Genomic DNA, 20,981 nt, shown 5'->3' with positions numbered 1-20,981 from the left:
GGGAAGGAGGGACATGTGAGTCTTCCAATGCAAGTACAGAGCGATTTCAGGGTTCGAGAGTTTGAACTAGATGGCAACATATTTTGTCTTTATGTTAAACGTTTCCAATTGTTCAGTGTAATTTAAAAAGTTAGTTAAAAGGAAACACTATAGCTTCACTGTATTTTTTAACCTAGGCTTAGGCTATTTGAAATTCTCATGACATTGCGTCAGTGACCATTTGAGATTTGTAGTCTCCAGGGGACGGCAACCTGATTTTCCAACCCAATAGCTTTAGGCTACCTGACCGGTTACAAGTGAAATGTCGAATCATGAATAATAAATAACCTCAAAGTAAAGTGAGTAAAATGTGAGCCTGCATTCATGAGTTTCTCGTTCATCTTCAGGGATATGGTCAAATAAATGTGCAGATCGTTCCCTGCCTAGATTGCAGGGTTCCTTTCAGTTTGAACACAATGGTTAGATAAAAATGACCGAATTAGTGCATTGACGGTGATGATTATCAAAGAGAAGGCTAATCGCAGAAATCTGCTAAATCGAAGAGAGCGGTGGCTTGCTCGCCCCCCTTCCCGCACCAGCTTCCCTCCATGTGGTATGACGTGCTTGGGAGCTGTCCCAGGAATCATGGTGCTGAAGCTGCCGCATCCTCCGGTACCCAATAAGCGCAGAGCAATCGCCACCACAGGTTCCACGCCGTTATTCCAGCCACGGGGACAGTTACTGTGGGTCTTTGGACGCGGACCTATGGGCAGCCTACGCCTCGCCGCTGCTTCGTCCTGACGTGATATCGATTCCAGGATTCTAATTGCTACTAAAATGCCCCCAACGGCGATCCTGGACACGCGCCAACGAGCGAGGTTTTGATTTGACTCTCACCTGGAGTCGTCTCCCGAAAATCGTGATTCTGGAAGATGAAGTAGCCGACCCGAACCAAGCAGAAGGCACCTATAAGGAGTTACGCTAATTGGTCGAGACATTTGCAACTTACTCTGAAGGTTTTTATTGAAGTCGTCGGCAAGGGGATCGGAAAACTGATTTGTCTTGTTCTTGACAATCATGGGATATTATTGTCTAGCCTTTCAAATCCCTTTAGGCTAACTGTTGCGATCCCAGTCACTTGCACAGGAAATAAGATGAAGAGAATGACTGGAATGGAACGTTACACACATGCAGACAGCTAAATCTGGTGTTGTAAGATCTGTGAAAGTATTGCTATTTTTCGTGAATCTTTATACACCATCGACAAAGGTCGACGAGGGAATTACTGCAAATACGAATTTGTTATTCTCCATTTAAATATTTACTCTACATAAATAGGTTAGGACCTCGAGCCTTTGGAGCGCTTGTTTGATTTCCCCCCTTCTTTCTCTGTAGGCTACAGCTTATGGCCTCTTGTGCACACTTATTCAATCCCCAATCTGTTCACCCCTCTGGAAGACAAGGAAGGAGTTTAGTGTATTTTGGCTTTGAGAGGAGATTGTTGTGATATTTCAACATCATGGTATCCAAACCTCCAAACCACATTTTCTAACTCAGTTCACCCGTGGCAGCAACTCTTCTCAAATTCCAATCCTCTGACGGAAATATTCTTAACATGACCCGTTCTCTCGTCTGGCTTTTACCAACTTTATTTTGTCCGCGTGCCTGTGAATTGTGCACATGTTGTTAGTCCCCGGCGTCGTTACATGGTGCCGGACATTGTTGAGTCTCCACCTGATGTTACGCAGCGCCGATATGCTGAAGAGCCGCTGTTGCGTTTTGTTCGGTGACCTGAAGGTGCTTCTGTTCAGGCCACCGCCGCCGCCGTCGGCTCCACCGCCACCCACACTCAACCCCATGATTGGACAAACGACGGAGCGCCGTGAGAGCGGAGCCCACTCGCATGTCAATAACAACACGTTAATACGAGTCAATCAGGCGGGCCCCTGGAATGCCCCGCAGCTAGAGGGGGCTGCGGACACAGAGGGGGTCCGAGAAGCCCCGGTGTGGACGGAGGCGACAGCGGAGGCACCTACGGAGGCGTTTCATTTCAGGGACTCCCCCGACGACTTCCCCAAGCGGGAGGAACGGTTCTCTCTCATCAGTTGCACGAGCGGCCTCAGGACTCCGGTGTGCAGGATATGTTTTCAAGGACCGGAGCAGGTATGGGAATTGGAATGTGTGACGTACACCCAGCCCCTCTACACGCTTTAAGGGGGGAAAGGGGGGTCGTGAGCATTTCTGGGATACGTTGTACCCTTAAATGCGAGACGAAGGCATGTTCACCTCCTGTGTTACTGGATCACATAACGACCTCAATAATAAGTGTTGCTTTGAAGTCGACATCATGGCGTAGGCTGTCTCTCACAGACTGTAGATTATTAGAGGAGGATTTTGGTATCGGTGAGTTACTGTTACATTTGTTGGACTCGATATCAGTTCATAAATCGCTGCTTTAACCTAAAGTAAGAGATTCGCTTGCCCAGATACAAGTAGGCAATGTACTTAAGATGAATTCCTTTCTGCACTTAAAGTACATCTTGCTGAGTTATTTTGAGTTGAGTTGAGGTATAGGCTAGTTAATAAGATGCCTATACAGCAATGAGACAAAGAGAAGCCAAAGAGACAGATGAAGTTGAATAGTTTGTTTCGATTTGTTATTCTTGGGATGAACTTCTACTTGAACACGATAGCCAAGACATGAATTGAGAAAGCAGCAGAACTTCTTTGATCAATTAATGAATCCAGCACAGTAGGTTATCAATGCATAATGCATCAGAGCAGGGACCGGTACCCAGGAGATTTCTAAAGGAGCAATTACAAGCATGAGGAGGTCTGTGGCGACTTTGTCATTGCCTGCATCCTGTGTATAGTTCAATTATGTCTGAGTCAGAGATGTTGTTGGCTGCTTTGAGGTCATTCTCTGCGGTAACTCCTGGTTGAATAGATTATGTTTCTTGTCGGGAACAAATCAGCTAACACCAGGCAGTCCAACTAGTCACCTACTCAGAAAACAGAAAGGTAATGACCACACGCGCACACACACACACACACACACACACACACACACACACACACATAGGACTTATGCAACTTCTCAATGCCATCTGCACTTTCTGCAAAAAAATTACTTCCACATCTCTAAGTTTTGGAAGGAGCTCAATCGGGTTTATTTGCGGCCAAATGCCACCAGGTGTCTGCGGAATGTTGCCGGCCCGGCAGTGCACGGGTTCCCCACTCTCCGTCCTTGGACAAACTCCAACCCCCACACAGCCCTCTCAGTTTCAGCATGGCACCACAGCCTCAGCCTCTGTGGGGCCCAGTGTTGTCTCTGTGCAGCAGTGAACAGTGTCAGTAGCGCTACGGCGCGAGCTCTGGAGTGGCTGCCTGCTTTAATCCAGTCAGGCACATCACGTTCAGACTCTGATAAGCTCTCTCCACTGAGCTGTCAAGCAGAGAGAGAGAGGGAGAGAGAGAAAGGGGGGAGAGAGAGAGGGGAAGAGAGAGACGGAGGGGGGGGGGGGGGGGGTGTATGCTGTCTCACTGTCTCAGTGTGCACCAATCACTGCCCCCCCCCCCCCCCCCCCAACCTCTTTTTATTTACTTATTTATTTATTTATTTATTTATTTATTTATTTATTCTTTTCTTTTTTCACGGCTGTGTTCTCCAATTATGAAATTGTAACCTGCAGCACATTGGGGCCTTGTTATTGTAAAAACGCAGAAATTGCTGCACCAGCAGTGAATACCAATGCGCTGATGGTATGAGACACCCTGAATCACGACCGCCTCCCGTCCTAGGGAGGGAGCTCAGGATATATTTTGTGTTTTATTTTTTTTACTGTTACTTCATTATTTACTGCACCGTTATGGCCGCCAAGAGAGTTGTTTGTCTTTTTAAGTTGACTATTGTCTCAATACCTTTCACAGGGCGAAATAAAACAGGAGCGTCTGAAGTGAATAAGGGGTAGAGTAGAGCGTCCGTGATGAGTTGGCAACACTGTGATTAGCTTCTCTCGTGCTTGCAAGCGTCTCTTGTCTCGGTCTCTTCAGCGGGCCACATGTGACAGTTGGGGGCGGCATGCTTGTCCCTCCCAGCCCAGCTCCCCAGCCAGTCTCAGGCACGGGAGCACCACTCAGGCAGGCAGGGAGAGGCAGACAGACAGGCAGGCAGGCAGGCAGGCAGGTAGACAGATAGACAAGTGGGCAGACAGACAGACAGACAGACAGACAGACAGACAGACAGACAGGCAGGCAGGCAGGCAGGCAGGCAAGCAGGCAGGCAGGCAGGCAGATAGACAAGCGGGCAGACAGACAGGCAGGCTGGTAGCAGTGAGCCCCACACTCACACACACAGCCTCCTGCTCGGTCTCCTTCTCCACTCGGTTTCATTAATAAAATTTCCCAGGCTTCTCTTTGATCTTCCCCTGCTTATAGAGGTGCCTAGTGACAGGTCGATCAGTCTCCCACTCTCTCTCTCTCTCTCTCTCTCCCACTCTCCCTCTCTCTCTCTCCCTCTCTCTCTCTCTCTCCCACTCTCTCTCCCTCCCACTATCTCCCTCTCTCTCTCTCCCTCTCTCTTTCTCTCCCACTCTCCCTCTCTTCCACTATCTCTCTCTCTCTCTCTCCCTCTCACTGTCTGTCTGTCTGTCTTTCTCTCTCCCTGTCTCCTTCTCTCTGTTTCTCTCTTTCTTTGTTTCTCTCTTCTTCCTTTGTAATGCACACACACACACACACACACACACACACACACACACACACACACACACACACACACACACACACACACACACACACACACACACACACACACATACACACATCCTTCTCTACATGGACACTAAGGCATCATCCCATTTGTTGGGGTGAATGTACGGGGTGGGTGAGACTTCCGATCGGAGCTCGTGCCGCCCTCATCGTTGCTGCCCGGCCCTGTGTCATCCCAATCAGAGTGTGTGTGCGGGGAGGAGATGGGGCAAGGCAAGGCCTCCCACGCCTCAGCTCTCTGGAGTAGCTCTCGCACTGACAACTCAGGGAAGATTCGGTGTCTGATAAGGATTACTGACACAGATTGGGGTCTCGGAGGGGTTTGTATTATTTTTCAGGAGGGGTGAGGCGACAGAAACCCCCACGAGACTCTCCTGAAGAGTTCCTTGTTTCTTTTTTTTTACTGTCAAGAAAGTTTAGTTGGGCTGAAACGCTTATTTTTCTTTTGTGAATTTGGATAGTGTTTCTGAGAGGGTAGTGACTTCTAGAACCATCTAAAACACAACCGTGCGGTGGCTCATCCAGTCCTCGTGACAGTCAAATGTTCTACTCACTGTTCTTGAGGATGGGTGTTGTTTTCAGAATCACTGTGACTCTTGAGAACCCTGAAGGGTTCTATGGTTCTATGGTCTATACCCTATGTCTATGTCTATGTCTAGACTCCTAGTTCCCATGTTTATTTTGTACCCCGTGCTGCAGGTGTGAGTGTGGGCATGTTAACGTGTCCTTCAGGACTCTGGGAATGCACCGTATCTCTGAACGGTGTACTTGTCGTCTCCCGGTGTTATCTTTTTTCTTTCCTCTTTCCTTTTTTTTATTTTACACGGGGAGGAGGTCTCGGTGGAGCTTTTGTTTTCTGCACGGCGCGCAGCCAGCGGAGACGAGCGAGGGCCTCTTGTATTATTTATCGACCTGTAATGGATCCAGATCATCTTTCTGCTCGCAGCGCTGCGCTTGTCTCACACGCTGAACTCCCACATAAGGATACGCAATAAATTTGATCCACCAATTTACTGCGAAATGTCACAGAGTCCCCCCTTGCAATGGGTTAGCAATTTTTCTCCCTCCATTCTCTCTCTCTCTGTCTCTTTCTCTCTCTATCTCTTTCTCTGTCTCTGTCTTTGTCTCTTTTTCTCTCTCTCTCTCTCTTCCTTTCTCTCTCTCTTTCTTTCGCTCAACTCTGTCACCATTTTAGTTTGTCTACGGAAATGACTCAGGCACCAGAGGACGTTTCGGGGTGACGGAAGTGCAGGGGGCCAGTCGGGGTCCATGTGCAAATCCTGTTACATGCTTCCCTGTCAATCTGAGAGACACCTCGGCGATGACTAAGAGAAGCGCCACTCTCTCTCTCACACAGAGGCCAACAGCTAGCAGATGACGACTAAAGGAGGAGGATTGAGATGCAAGAGCAGTGGCTCTGCATGGGAGACTATCAGTTTATTTTCCCAAAGTTGGTTACACTCCCTTTGAAATCCAGACAGTGTGTGTTTTGCTTTCTATCTTTGAGATGAGCTGGATCACCGTTTTGATCAGTTGTCATAATAAACCGTGGCACAAAGGTAACCCTGGACGACTGTCGCCCGTGACGACCCAGTGTTATTTGGAATCTCATCTGACTCCGGGCCGGTGTTAGGGCTCATCACGGCTATAGGCTACAGATAAGAGGAGCTTGAAACCCTCTAATTGGGTGATTTAGAGTCTCTTGGTAACTGTGCTCACTCCAACAGGTCATTCAATTTGCACAATACAATATCAAATCATTCAGGCTTGCACAGTCATGCTCCACTGCGTGATGATAAGGTTGGCTACTGGGGGAGGAGGGGGAGGGGATGGTGTGGGCTCAAATGCACCACCGCCATATTGGTTTTGTGCAATGCTCTTTATTTCTGTCATGGTTTTTAGTTTTGTGTGTGTGTGTGTGTGTGTGTGTGTGTGTGTGTTGTTGCTGCTGCTGGTGCTGCTGAGATGCTCAATTACCAGACGACGTTACGTCTTCATCTGCATATAAATTGCTTTGCCAATAGTTAGCGGCTACTTAGTGCTCTCTCGCGCGGGTAGTCTACTGGCCAAAATGTCAGTCAGACAATGACTGCTGTGTAACTGAACAAATAAAATAATTTCAGTCATGACGAAGCAGTCATAACAGATCTGGTCATGACATGAGCCAGATGTGAGTCGGATGTGAAACAGTTATAAGCCAAATGTGAGACAGATTTGAACTGGACCTGAGACCGTTATGAGCCAAATGTGAGACAAATTTGAACCGGATGTGAGGCCTCTGAGTCAGCTGTTTTGTAGTCAATTTAAGCCAATTTGATAGCTCGGCACACACTTTTTTCGTTTTTTTTGTCATTTATTTTTGTCAGTCCCCTGGGACATCACTCTGGTTTGCAGTTTGTCACTTGTGTGTGGCATTGCCAAGGCCCTCTCATTATAGACAGATATAAACAGAACGTGGCCTTGAAGAACCTCCCGGCGCCCATCCAATCGAAGAACCATTTATTTTTACTTCAGACGTCCACCGCACTTCCAACAGCGAGTTCAAAGGACATGGACGAGGGCTCTCTGTGAGCTATTAACAGTCAAACCCTCTCCATTCCCACACCTCTCCCAACAGGACCCAAGAGAGAGAAAGAGAGAGAGAGAGAGAGAGAGTGGAAGAGAATGAGAGGGAGAAAGAAAGAGAAAAATAGAGAGGGAGAGAGAGAGAGAGAAAGAGAGTGGAAGAGAAAGACAGAGAGAGTGACGGAAAAAGAGAGAGAGAGAGAGAGTTAGCAGGTCCCTTACGCATGGCCCAATGAAGTAATTAGTGGCGTTTCAGCAGCTCGTTGCGTGCCCGTGTCCTGTGCCCGTGTCCGTGTGGCGGTACAAGACCACAAGCAGGCGCTGCTGCTGGACGCGGGCCATCCCCCGCCCCCGCCCCCGCCCCGCTCCGCACCACCCCGCCCTGCCCCGCTCCGCACCACCCCGCCCTGCGCTGCGCTGTGCCTTTGGACGGGGACCGGCGTTCGGCACACACCACACGCCAAGCTACTCCCACTGTGTCCATCTGTAAAAGAGCTTGTTTTTTTTGCGCCGTGTTCCTCCCAGTTTCCTCTCTCCGCTGGGGAGGGAGGAGGAGGAGGAGGGGAGGGGGCGGGGGGGGGGGGGGGTGAAGGAGGAGGAGGAGGCGGAGGACGGATGGAGGGATGGAAGAGGAGGAGGGACGGAGGGTGGGAAGCTGGGAGCTCGTTCTGTCGCTGATGGCCTCCAGGCTCACAGTGTGAGATGCCCATGTGGCTCAGTGCAGGAATGTAACCGCCTGCAACACTGGAGGAGAACCAGGAGAGAGAGACAGAGAGAGAGAGATGGAGAGAGAGAGAGAGAGATGGAGAGAGAGAGGAGGGAGCGAGAGAGAAAGAGAAAGAAGGGACAGAGATGTTGAAGAGAGAGAGAGAGAGGAGGGAGAGAGAGATGGAGCAGGGAAAGATGTGTTTAAAAAAAAGAGAGAGGAGGGAGAGATATGTTTAAAAGAGAGAGAGAGAGGAGAGGAGGAGGGAGAGAGAGAAAGAGACAGAGGGGACAGAGATGTTTAAGAGAGAGAGAGGAGGGAGAGAGAGGAAGAGAAAGATGGGAGATAAAGTATGTTTAAGAGAGACAGAGAGGAGGAGGGAGAGACAAGTTATTAAGTTGAAGATGAGGTACCATTGGCGTCGCTGGTCATTCAAATATGTGCTCTGACAAAACGAATACATATGTTGTAAGAGAATAAACAGTACTCCTCTGTTAGGTAAACAATAGTCCTCTAATGTGTGTGTGTGTGCGTGTCTGCGTGTGCGTGTGTGTGTGTGTGTGTGTGTGCGTGTGCGTGTGTGTGTGAGAGAGTGTGTGTGTGTGTGTGTGTGTCTGTGTGTGTGTGTGTTTGTGTGTGTATGTATGTGTGTGTGTGTGTGTGTGTGTGTGTGTTCTCCTGGACTGGTATGCTGCTCCAGGCTTCTTTCCTGTGTCTGTGCTGATAGTAATGAGAGAAACATGTGTGGCTACTTCCTGCCTGACACAAATTCCAAAGTGCAGCTCTGTGCTCAGGACTGGGTCCCTTTAAAGAGGTGGAACTGCACTGCACCTACACAAATCACTGCCTTTACATTGCTGTTGGATTTGTGCCTTTATGAGTGTGTGTGTGTGTGTGTGTGTGTGTGTATGTGTGTGTGTGTGTGTGTGTGTGTGTGTGTGTGTGTGTGTGTGTGTGTGGGCGCGTGTGTGTGCGTGTGTGTGTGTGTGTACGCCTCTGCATTTATAATTACTCTTGGGTCCCTGTGGTCTTAAAAATAAACCAAAAAATGGGGGGGAAAGCAACATACAAATGCTATAAAACCTCCGACATTCATTTCTCCCTGGCTTCCTACGAGTGAATCAGTGTGTGTGTCACCCTACCAGTCCAAACACAGCTGAGGTGATCAACGCAACACTAAGCTGCCTGCAACCATGGATATGTGTGTGTGTGTGTGTGTGTGTGTGTGTTTATCTGTGTATGTATTTGTATGTGTGTGTGTGTGTGTGGCCTTCTCGCTGTCCAAACAGAGTTGAGTCGCCCAACACATCACTCAGCCCCAACCAAAATGTGTGTGTGTGTGTGTGTGTGTGTGTGTGTATGTGAGAGAGAGAGAGAGGCTGGGTATGTACTTGTATGCGTGGGTGTGTGTGTGTCTCTCTCACAGTCCAAACAGACCCGAGTCGCCCCGACGCAACTCTCCGCCGCAACCAAATGTGTTGTGACACCTGCCACACAGCAGGGTGTGTGTGCGCGCTGACGTGCTCAGCGAGAGTGTGTGACGACGCCAATTATACGTTCCTCACAATATGGACGGTGGACAGGAGCATATTTCAGACGCACTAAATGTCAGACCCTGTCCACCGAGAGCCGTTTTGGAGTCTGTAAATGATGTTGACAGATTGCTTTGTAATATTATTTGGTGGATGTTTCTTGGTACCTTGCAAATATTGAGTGAGTCTCACTAGAACGAGGTGGCATGATTTTTTAAAAGATTGCATTCATTGAAAATCCAATGACATTGATGGAGATTTATCTACATACTGTAACATCCTTGGCTGTTGACTATTTAGTATTTGTCTTTTCCCCTGCTGGTATTTATAAGACTATTTGTGTAGTTGGTCACTCTTTCCGACATCTCTCTCACACCTGTTGCCTCTGAGCAAGGCATGATCAGTGAAAATCTCACGCTCTCCATCCCTCTAGTACTGTACGTATTATTCAGTCCGTTTTTTGTGATGAACTTGTGTTGTTGTTGTTGTTGTTGTTGTGGTTGTTGTTGTTGTTGTTGTTGTTGTGGTTGTTGTTGTTGTGTTGAACATTTGTTTGAAATGACTTGCCTTGGCACATGAGTCAGAGGTGAAGAGGACTCACAACAACAAGAGTGAGGACAGGCAGATGGGCCACGGGAGTTGGAGTAGACGTCTCCTTGAAAGTGTGGTCCTTCATTCCTAGCCAAAACACTTCTCTTTGTAAAAATCTGCCCGGTCAAATGTGTCCCCATGGCCCTTTAGCTGTTAGTTGTGTGTGTGTGTGTGTGTGTGTGTGTGTGTGTGTGTGTGTGTGTGTGTGTGTGTGTGTCTGTCTGTGTCTGTGTGTGTGAGAGAGTGCTCAAAAGAATCCCACAGTCCTTGTTCTGTAAATAAAGCACCATCCCAGCCAATCAACACATCACTTCACATCAACACAGGTGTTTTGGAAGGAGTGCAATTTGATTTGGCTTTCAGGTTCGAGAAGGAATCGAGAAGTAAAACCTTTAACAAGTTTTTTTTTTTTTTCAATTGTCAGCAGGTTCGTCAAAATGATTTTTATTTTTAGGCACGTTCGGCGAGGCGTGCCTGGGACTCGGAGCTCAATTAGAAATGCTGTTCATTTGAAAGATGTTTAATGAGAAGAGAGGCTCTGAGCGCTCCCCAAATCCCTGCTCTGCATCCACGAGGATCCCAATCCAAAAAACATCACAATCTTTTTCTTATTTGAGGCTCTGCAAAGCTCGAATGAATCAGGTTAACATTTTACACGCTCGGCCAAGTTAACTATTTACACTGTGAAAACATGGCTCTTAGTTAGTGGGTGACCTCAAGAATCCTCAAGAAGACTGAGAAGAGTCTAACATTTCAGACTTTTATCTGCGTTTAAGCAACTCAGTGTAGTGCCTTTACCTTAAAGCAACTGCTTCAAGATCATTGCGTCTGTCAAGACCAATGTGAACCTGGAATGCCTGGTATGGGACTATAGGTGGTTTTGTCTGACCAGAAACATGACCCTTTACGTCAGTAGTCACCTCATTAGTTATCCCCTTAGCACTGAAGGGGTACCCAGCATGTTGAAAATTGCCTAAAAGGGGAATTACTGCATCAGAATCAGAATCAGCTTTATTGGCCAGGTTTGCGTGAACAAACAAGGAATTTTACTCCGGTTAATCTTTGCACTCGAGTACAAAACTCAACAATAACATAGAACAGTAAAGCAATAACATAAAACAGTAAAAATATTATATAAAAATAAAATAAGGCAGTAAGCTATGTATGAGAATAAAGGAATAAATACAGTATGTACATTTACTAATAAATACATGCTATGGGTGGGATAGGGTAATACATTGTGTCCCTTTATCTGTTTACGCTGTGAAATGTATTGTTGTGTCACTGTGACCATACGAATCTCTTGCCAGTGTAATTTAAAATATCATGCTCTTATTTGAGTTATAGCCATTGGCACTGCCACTGTAAAACAGAGCTCCTGAGGAATCCTGTGACTGAGTGCAGGTCTCTCCCTGCCTGTAGGGGGAGCTGTTGCACCCGTGCCGCTGCAGTGGCTCCGTGCGCAACACGCACCAGCCGTGCCTGATCAAGTGGATCAGCGAGAGGGGATCCTGGGCCTGTGAGCTGTGCTACTACAAGTACCAGGTCATCGCCATCAGCACCAAGAACCCTCTACAGGTAAAACACTTACTGATAATACTACAGTACTTATCATCAGCACCAAGAACCCTCTACAGGTAAAACACTTACTGATAATATTACAGTACTTATCATCAGCACCAAGAACCCTCTGCAGGTAAAACACTTACTGCTAATACTACAGTAACTACCATCAGCACCGAGAACCCTCTGCAGTTAAAACACTCACTGCTACTTATCAGCATCAATAAACACCTGCATTTAAAACACTTATCCAAATACTACCTATAAGCAACAAGAACTCACAGTGGGTGAATTATTATTACTATTATCATCATTAATATTATGAGAAATTACAAGTTCCCACTGTGGGTGAACTACTAACTATCAGATACTCTTAGCCATCAGTACTAAGAACCAACTAACTGATAATCTGTGTGTCTGTGTGCTAATAGTTTTGTTTCTGTTCTGAACAAGCTAACAGGAGCATGGTGGTGATTGCACTTCATATCATACCCCTCTTGGGGCCTCTTTGTTATTTCGTACCATTAACTAAAGTACCATTTTTGTTTCACTCGATGAGCACTCTCAAGTTTTTACTTGTAGTTTTCATTTTCGTTAGTATTTTTCTAATTTTATCATTAGTATTAAGATTTTATTCACATTACTATTATGTAATGTACTGTATTTGTGCTCTCCCTTCTTTGTCCAGCTGTAAGATTGCTTTCAGACATTATTCTTTTTAAGTGATCCCTTTCGATTTATACTCCTTTCCTCTTTTCTGTGATTAAAGTCAGGAGCTGACATTGCTTTGGAGAATTTACTCTAAGTGTTTTACATTTTCAGAAGTTCCCAGGGAACACACCGAACTGGTGAAATGTAAAGTGTAAACATAAATATGAAACCCCCTTATCGCCATGGTTTCCTGTCTTGTGCAGTGGCAGGCCATCTCCCTGACGGTGATAGAGAAGGTGCAGATTGCGGCGGCCATCTTGGGTTCGCTGTTCCTGATCGCCAGCATCTCCTGGCTGGTGTGGTCATCGCTCAGCCCGTCGGCCAAGTGGCAGCGGCAGGACCTGCTCTTCCAGATCTGCTACGGCATGTACGGCTTCATGGACGTGGTCTGCATCGGTGAGCAGGAGTCTCTGAGTGTGTGTGTGTTAGTGTATGTATGTACTGTATGTGTGTGTACTTGTTAGGTTTCCGTCTGTCTGTGTGTGTGTGTGTGTGTGTGTGTGTGTGTGTGTGTGTGTGTGTCTGTGTGTGCATGTGTGAGTGTATATGTGTTTGTGTGTGTGTGTGTGTGTGTGTGTGTGTGTGTGTGTGTTTGTGTGTGTGTGTGTGTGTGTGTGTTTCTGTGTGTTTCTGTGTGAGTGTATGTGCATGTGTATATGTGTGTGTGTGTGTGTGTGTGTGTGTGTGTGTGTGTGTGTGTGTGTGTGTGTGTACATGTTTGATACTTGGAAGTGTGCTGAGCGTGAGTCATAGTAAGAAAGAAAAGGCAGTGGGTTGATTGCGTGTGTGTGTGTGTGTGTGTGTGTGTGTGTGTGTGTGTGTGTGTGTGTGTGTGTGTGTGTGTGTAGAGTACAGTGTAGGAACGTATAGTCTCAGGAGGATGCGTGCGTGTGTGTCTTACTCACTTCAACGCTAACGCTGTTTAGTTCAACCACAGACACAAGTTTATGCGAAGGACTCTCAATGTAAATCTGTGGCACCATAATGAATTGATGTTTGGTCTACCCAAGACCCACAACAGGCTGTGCAGGGGGGGGGGGGGGGGGACTTAATCTGTGACTGGAAAATGGAATAGCAGGAGAAGAGAATCTGGGCAGATACCATAAACACACTCTGATTGAAATACCGAACGTGTGTTGCTCTGCACTAATGGTATGAGCAATAATGAACGTCTTCTGTTTCCATATACAGTAGATGTATTAGGTCAGGGATTCCCAAACTGTGGTACGTGTACCACCGGTGGTACAGTGTGTGAGCTGCTTCTATGGGGTATGCAAGATGAAAAGGGCTATGGTGGAAAGAAGTTAAAAATTAACTTTTTAAATCTTATGTAATTAATTCATGAATGAATAAATAAATAAAGAAGAAAATCATGTGTATACTCTACAGTAGACTATGTTTTCATTACAAAAAAAGGGCAGCTTATTATACATGATCCCTGGAATGGAATGATGTGTCACTTTTTAATGCGTAAGATGGTGGGTATGCGCGTGCCGAGTCATGATGCAAACAGTGGTCCATGGGGGACAAAAGTTTGGGAACCTCTATATTATGTTACTATACTGTACATACTGCATGGTTAAATGCAACTAAAATATTGTAAATATAATCAACACCATGATTTGGCTATGCATGTGTATCAGAAATGTGTCTATTTGTAGTAACATGGATTTTAAACAATTGGCATTGGGGTACTGGAGGTTGATTGGTTCATATATTGTACGCTGGAAACCAATCAACAGTGTCACTCAGAGTTTCCTGCCTCAACTCATTCACACAATGATTTGGTGATGCACGTATACAAAGATTGTTAAAGATACTTCCATTGAAGTCTGTGAAGTCTCCCATGCGATTCAGGCTCCCGGAAGAGTAATGACCCTTACACATGTCCGAGGCGATCGGCTAGCGTGTCTCGGGGCGGGCGCGTGCCGGCGCTACAGAGAGTCGTATTCTCTCAAACGGCAAAGTGACCCGGGAACCCTTCCTGCAGTATTTATCGACCTGGAGTCAAAGGACACGAAGGACGCACGGCCGCAGAGCGTAGAGTTGTAGAGAGAGAGAGAGAGAGAGAGAGAGAGGGAGAGAGAGAGAGAGAGAGAGAGTAGTAGATAGGGAGGGAGAGAGAGAGAGTAGTAGTAGAGAGAGATGGAGAGAGAGAGAGAGTAGTAGAGAGAGAGAGAGTAGTAGTAGAGAGAGAGATAGAGAGAGAGAGAGTAGTAGAGAGAGAGAGAGAGAGGAGCTATTTCATCACTCACAACCGCTGTTCATCGACCCACATCAGGGTAAAATATTATTTAGATTAAAGAGACACCCCCCCCCCCCCATCACACCCCACCCTACCCCTGAGCTGTATGTACGTGTGTGTGTGCGCGCGTGTGTGTGTGTGAGAGAGAGAAAGAGAGAATGTCTGTGTCAGTGTGTGTGTGTGTGTGTGTGTGTGTGTGTGTGTGTGTGTGTGTGTGTGTGTGTGTGTGTGAGAGAGAGAGAGAAAGAGAGAGAGAGAGAATGTGCATGTACTGTATGTGTGTATGGGACAGAGAGACAGAGAGAGAGTGAGAGAGAGAGAGAGAGTAATAGATGGAGAGAAAATGTGTGTGTGTGTGTGTGTGTGTTTGCATGTGTGTGTGTATGTGAGTAAGAGAGAGAAGGAGAGAGAGAGAGAGAGAAAGAGAGAGGAGAGAGAGGACAGAGGGGGGGCTCAGTGAAAAGTGATGAATTCCAGCTCTGCTCCATTCTCCTGGGAGGAGAGTTTTAGCCAGAGAGCATAATCAGTGTACCTCTGCTCCCTCTGTAATTAACATAAACTCAGGAGACTCCGCGGCGTGCTGTAAAAACGGCTCGCTGGGTTTTTCGGGGAGTCTCTATTGTTCTCCGCGATCCTCCTCTCATCCTCCCTGCCCTCCCGACACGCCGCGCCGTGCGTAGAAAACCCCCCCTGCAGCTCGGAACACAGGAACCTCGGTGTCTCGGAGTACAGAGAGAACCCCCCACCCCCGCCCCCCCCCCCACCCCCCGAGTTCTCCCAGGAGTTCTGTGAGAATTAAGTGTTTAACACTTGTGTGTGGCGAGCTGTGTTGTCGCCCACGCGCGTCGTGTCTTTACAACACTTTCATACCTTAAACGCTTTTCCCTGAGACTCCTCGCCGAGCGCTGTGTACTCGCTGTGTACTCACTGTGCCCGGTGCTAGTCACAGTCAATATGAAGGGGAGTATTAGGCTTTAATGAAGCTCACTGGAGTCTCTTCTCCAACGGAGAGGGAGATACTTGGAAGTGTGCTGAGCGTGAGTCATAGTAAGATAGAAAAGGCACCGGGGTGTGTGCTTGCCTGTGTTGTGTGTGTGTGTGTGTGTGTGTGTCTGTGTGTGTGAGTGTGTGTGTGCGTGTGTGTTTGTGTGTGTGTGTGTGTGTGTGTATGTGCGTGCACACTTGTGTGTCTGTGTGTCTGCGTGTGTGTGTGTGTGTGTGTGTGTTTGTGCGTGTGCTTGCTTGTGTGTGTGTGTGTATATATTTGTGTGTTTGTGTGTGTGTGTGTGTGTGACTGTGTGTGTGTGTGTGTGTGTGTGTGTGTGTGTGTGTGTGTGTGTGTGTGTAGGGGCTAGAGAGAAAGAAAATGAAGAAGAAAGAATGACAGAGGCTTTGAAAAACAGAATAGCAGAGAGGGAATGATAGAAGAGGAAGAGAGGAGGAGGAGAGGAGAGGAGATACAGCATAAGTGAAAAAGTGGAAGAGAGAGGGGGAGGAGGAAAGGATAGGAGGAGGAGGAGGACAGGAGAGAGAGCACGAGTGAAGAAGTGGAAGAGAGAGGAGGAGGAGGAAAGGATAGGAGGAGGACGACAGGAGAGAGAGCACAAGTGAAGAAGTGGAAGAGAGAGGAGGAGGAGTGATAAGGGAAGGGAACATCAGCAAGAGTAAAAGAAAACCTAGTGTGTGTGTGTGTGTGTAGCTGTTCATCTGTTTGAGTGATTGTCTGTTTCAGTGTGTGTGTGTGTGTGTGTGTGTGGGTGTGGGTGTGTGTGTGTGTATTAGTGTGTGTAGTGTTAGTGTGCTTTTATGCTTGTGTGTGTGTGTGTGTGTGTGTGTGTGTGTGCTTGTGTGTGTGTGTGTGTGTGTGTGTGTGTCTGAGTGTCTGAATGAGTATGTCTGAGAGAAAATAGGATGGGCGAGGTATAGTGCTCCAGAGTGAAAGTCATGGAATGTGTGTGTGTGTGTGTGTGTGTGTGTGTGTGTGTGTGTCTGGAAAGTGGACAGATGGAAAGAAACTGCGACAGAGATAGCGTGAGAGAAAAAGAGAGGTGGAGCGTGTGTGTGTGTGTGTGTGTGTGTGTGTGTGTGTGTGTGTGTGTGTGTGTGTGTGTGTGTGTGTGTGTGTGTTTGAGAGGACTGAAGGAGTGATGGATCACGTCCCGTGGGGAAAGCCAACCAAAGCGGTGGAATCATTAGCTTCCGTCTTTACCAGATTAACTTGTCACCTGCAAGACAGCGGCGCAGACGAAAGAGCTGCAGCAGCCACAATATCGCCTCCCTCTTATCAGGAGACGGAGGGAGAGAAAGAGAGAGAGAAGGGAGGGAGGGAGAGAGGGAGAGAGAGGGGGGGGAGAAAGAGAGAGATGGACAGAGGGCTCTCACGAAGAGATGATTTCCGTTCTTTTCACACACACTGTACTTTTCTTATTCAATGAGAGGAGATGATAGATGAGAGTGCTGAAGAGCTTAAGAGTAAAGTTTGGGACGGGACTTTACTTTTGCAGCTTTGCACACCGCCTACGTAACTACTGTAACTGCCCATGCAGAATGGGCATCAGAACGGTGTAAAATGTTTCTAGCTGTAGTATGGCAGTGTGTGTGTGTGTGTGTGTGTGTGTGTGTGTGTGTGTGTGTGTGTGTGTGTGTGTGTGTGTGTGTGTGTGTGTGTGTGTGTGTGTGTGTGTGTATGTGTGTGTGTGTGTGTGTGTGTTTGTGTGTGTGTTTGTGTGCATGCGTTCATGTACAGTATATGTGTGTTTGAGAGAGAGAGAGGGTGTTTGTGTGTGTTTGTGTGTGTGTAAGAGAGGGAGAGAGAGGGAGAGAAGGTGTTTGTGTGTGCGTGTGTGTGTGTGTGTGTGTGTTCGAGGGGGTAGGTGATGGTATGTTCGAGGAGGTAGGTGATGGTATGTTCGAGGGGGTAGGCCGGGTGTAGGATAATCAAATCCAGACATCCTATCAGGGTGCCTCTGTGTGAGCTCCATGCCAGTAAACCTGACAGTAGATCCTGCAGCCCTATTAGCAAACCGCTAACAACAGCAAGACCCTGAAACAGTTGACTACACTCCTCTGTTCAAAGGGTTTGGGCTCACTTAGACTTGCTCTTGTTGGCAGATTCTTTGACAAAAGCCAGATTGAAGGACACTATCTTCTATCCTTTTCAGTGACCTTATTTAATGCCGCTGTATTCACATTCACAGTTCACACTCATGTTATGTATGTTCTCATGGAAAACAAGGAAATACGCGTTTCGGCATTCTGCCTTCCTCAGTGTGTGTGAGACACTGAGGAAGGCAGAACGCCGAAACGCGTCGGTGGAATAAATGGTGATTATTTATGCATAGTGCGGCCATTTTTCCTGTTTTTCCAATTGTAGCTTATACTTTGGTCAGCACTCTAAAAATATGATAATTCTTGAGTGAAGCCTGCTCCTACCCTTATGAACTCATGGAAAACAAGACCATTTGAACAGTTGTGTGTATGCCCGTGGATACACACAACTATAAAGAGACTCTACTGAAGGAATACCTGTAGCCTAATGAAGCTTGTTTTTATGGAAAACAAGACCATTTGAACAGTTGTGCGTACCCTGGTGGATGTCCTATAAAGAGACTCTACTGATGGAATACTTGTAGCCTATTGAAGCTTGTTTTTATGGAAAACAAGACCATTTGAACGGTTTTGGAAGTCCTACAGAGACCGAGTCCAACAGGAATACATGTACTGTAGCTGAAATGTAAAGTGTTTTTCGGAGCTCTGACTCACTCTTCCATAAGAGTAAATGTAATCTCTCGCTCCTCAAATGAACCTGCTCGGATAAATTAACTGCAGTTTTCCGTGCTGACGAATTTCTCTGGTGAATCAATAGATTATTATTATTTTCTTTTTTTCACCCTGAGTTGGAACTGCGGTGGAATGATTCAGAGTGTAAATAATTCATCTCTGAGAGACACAGGTCTTTTTAGGACTCCGAACGGCAAGTGAAAGATTGTCTCATTACAGATCCCATCTCGAGCGTGCTATCTCTTCGGGACAAAGCGCCGTTGTGTAAAAATCATAAATAAACAGCTCTCTGTGATCGCCGTGTGGCTGAGTAATTGCTTGCCTAAATCCATTCGCATTGTCAGCCAGTGGCTCAAAGAGGAGAGTGTATTGAATGCGGCGTGTGTGTAGGTGTGCAGAATGAGACATACGTAACTCGCGTGGTGGGACTTGAATCGTTTAAATTTAGTGCCCGTGAACATCGGAGGCTGCATTCTCAAACATGTGGCACTCTGGGATGGTCTAAACTAGAGTCTGAATTCTCAAACATGTGGCACTCTGGAATGGTCTAAACTAGAGTCTGAATTCTCAAACATGTGGCACTCTGGAATGGTCTAAACTAGAGTCTGAATTCTCAAACATGTGGCACTCTGGGATGGTCTAAACTAGAGTCTGAATTCTCAAACATGTGGCACTCTGGGATGGTCTAAACTAGAGTCTGAATTCTCAAACATATGGCACTCTGGGATGGTCTAAACTAGAGTCTGAATTCTCAAACGTCAACTCAAGCACTATCACAAGGACGGTCTAATTCAGCATTGTGTACCGCTTTTAAAGGTAAAGGGTCTACGTTTATCTGCCCTCATATTTGTCAAGTTCTTTACCTATTTTTCTTTTGCTGAGATACTCAGCTTGTGTTTATAGCTTATGGTGATATATTTCAAATACACTATATACATATTTGTTTATAGCTTAGGGTAATATATTATATTTAAAATACATATACATATTTGTTAATAGCTTGTGGTTATATACTGTATTATATTTCAAATACACCATACATTAAAAATGCCTCCATGGTCTTGTTATTTATCAGCTTGTGATGTGTGTGTATAGATACATGCCTGCCTGGTGTTCTGTTTAGTTCTGCATTAGGGTGTGTGTGTGTGTGTGTGTGTGTTTGTGTGTGTGTGTCTGCGTGTGTGTGTGTGTGTGTGTGTGTGTGTGTGTGTGTGTGTGTGTGTGTGTGTGTGTGTGTCTGTGTGTCTGTGTGTGTGTGTGTGTGTGTGTGTGTGTGTGTCTGTGTGTGTGTGTGTGTGTGTGTGTGTGTGTGTGTGTGTGTGTGTGTGTGTGTGTGTACGTGTATGTGTGTCTCACTCTCTCGCTGTTCTGTTTTGTGTTGCCCGCGTGGCGTTCTGTTGAGTTCTGCATTAGGCTGAGTCATCTCTCTCTCTCTCTCTCTCTCTCTCTCTCTCTCTCTCTCTCTCTCTCTCTCTCTCTCTCTCTCTCTGTTCTGTGTTGCTCTCTCTCTCTCTCTCTCTCTCTCACTCTTGCTGTTCTGTGTTGCTCTCTCTCTCTCTCTCACTTGCTGTTCTGTGTTGCCCCCTCTCCCTCTCTCTCTCTCTCTCTCTCTCTCTCTCTCTCTCTCTCTCACTGTTCTGTGTTGCTCTCTCTCTCTCTCTCTCTCTCTCTCTCACTGTTCTGTGTTGCTCTCTCTCTCTCTCTCTCTCTCTCTCTCTCTCTCTCTCTCTCTCTCTCTCTCTTGCTGATTCTGTGTTGCCCTCTCTCGCCCCTCAGCTCTGATCGTGCACGAGGGGCCGTCCGTGTTCCGCATATTCCACCGCTGGCAGGCGGTCAATCAGCAGTGGAAGGTGCTCAACTACGACAAGTCCAAGGACGGCCAGGACGGCAAGGCGGCCGCCACCACCGAGAAGGCCACGGCCGAGTGGACGCTGTCCATGCTGCACCAGCGGGTCGAGGCCGGCGCCGACGCCTCTCCGTCTCCGTCCACCTCCTCGCTGGTGGCCGCCATCAACGCGGTGACGCCCACCGCGGAAACGGTCGCCATGGCGCTGATGGCGGGGGTGGAGGCGGCGGGGCGGACGGGGGCCGGGGTGGGGCCGGACTTGCAGAGCGCCGTCTCCCCGGGCAACGGGACGACGACGACGACGGGGCCCAACCAGCACTACGCGTACAACTTCCTCCAGATGCTGAGCCACCTGAGGCCCGCGCAGGAGCCCCGCGCCCCGCCGCAGCCCAGCCCCAGCACCAGCAGCCGCGAGCTGGTCATGAGGGTCACTACGGTCTGAGGATCCACCCCGGGGCCTGTCTGGAGGAATGGACACAAAAGAGAGAGACAGAACTAACGGGGCTCAGTACTCTTTCAAAAAAAAGGGACAATTTTGAGAAAAAAAAAAAACTTCTGTGACTTCTTGTTTTTGTGTGTGCGTGCGTGTGTTTGCATTGTTGTCAGCACGTGTGTGCGTGTGTGTGTGTGTGTGCGCGTGCGCGTGTGTGTGTGTGTGTGTCTGTCAATGGAAGGCACTGTGCATCTATCTTTGAG

The 20,981-nt window shown here is 47.3% G+C and overlaps 1 protein-coding gene across 1 annotated transcript; it reads left to right on the top strand.

The window, feature by feature from the left end:
- The first annotated feature begins 686 nt into the window (after window positions 1-686).
- marchf4b (membrane associated ring-CH-type finger 4b) lies at window positions 687-20,919 on the top strand. The gene is made up of 4 exons (XM_062534953.1): window positions 687-2,142; window positions 11,563-11,718; window positions 12,618-12,810; window positions 20,216-20,919. Exons 1-4 carry the CDS (start codon window positions 1,660-1,662, stop codon window positions 20,725-20,727), a joined length of 1,344 nt encoding a protein of 447 aa, XP_062390937.1. The 5' UTR covers window positions 687-1,659; the 3' UTR covers window positions 20,728-20,919.
- Window positions 20,920-20,981: the final 62 nt, after the last annotated feature.

This window comes from Sardina pilchardus, chromosome 4 (genome assembly GCF_963854185.1).
Source record: "Sardina pilchardus chromosome 4, fSarPil1.1, whole genome shotgun sequence".
Classification (NCBI taxonomy): domain Eukaryota; kingdom Metazoa; phylum Chordata; class Actinopteri; order Clupeiformes; family Clupeidae; genus Sardina; species Sardina pilchardus.
The sequence above is the reverse complement of the archived record's forward strand: the minus strand, read 5'-3'. Positions and strand labels throughout refer to the sequence as shown.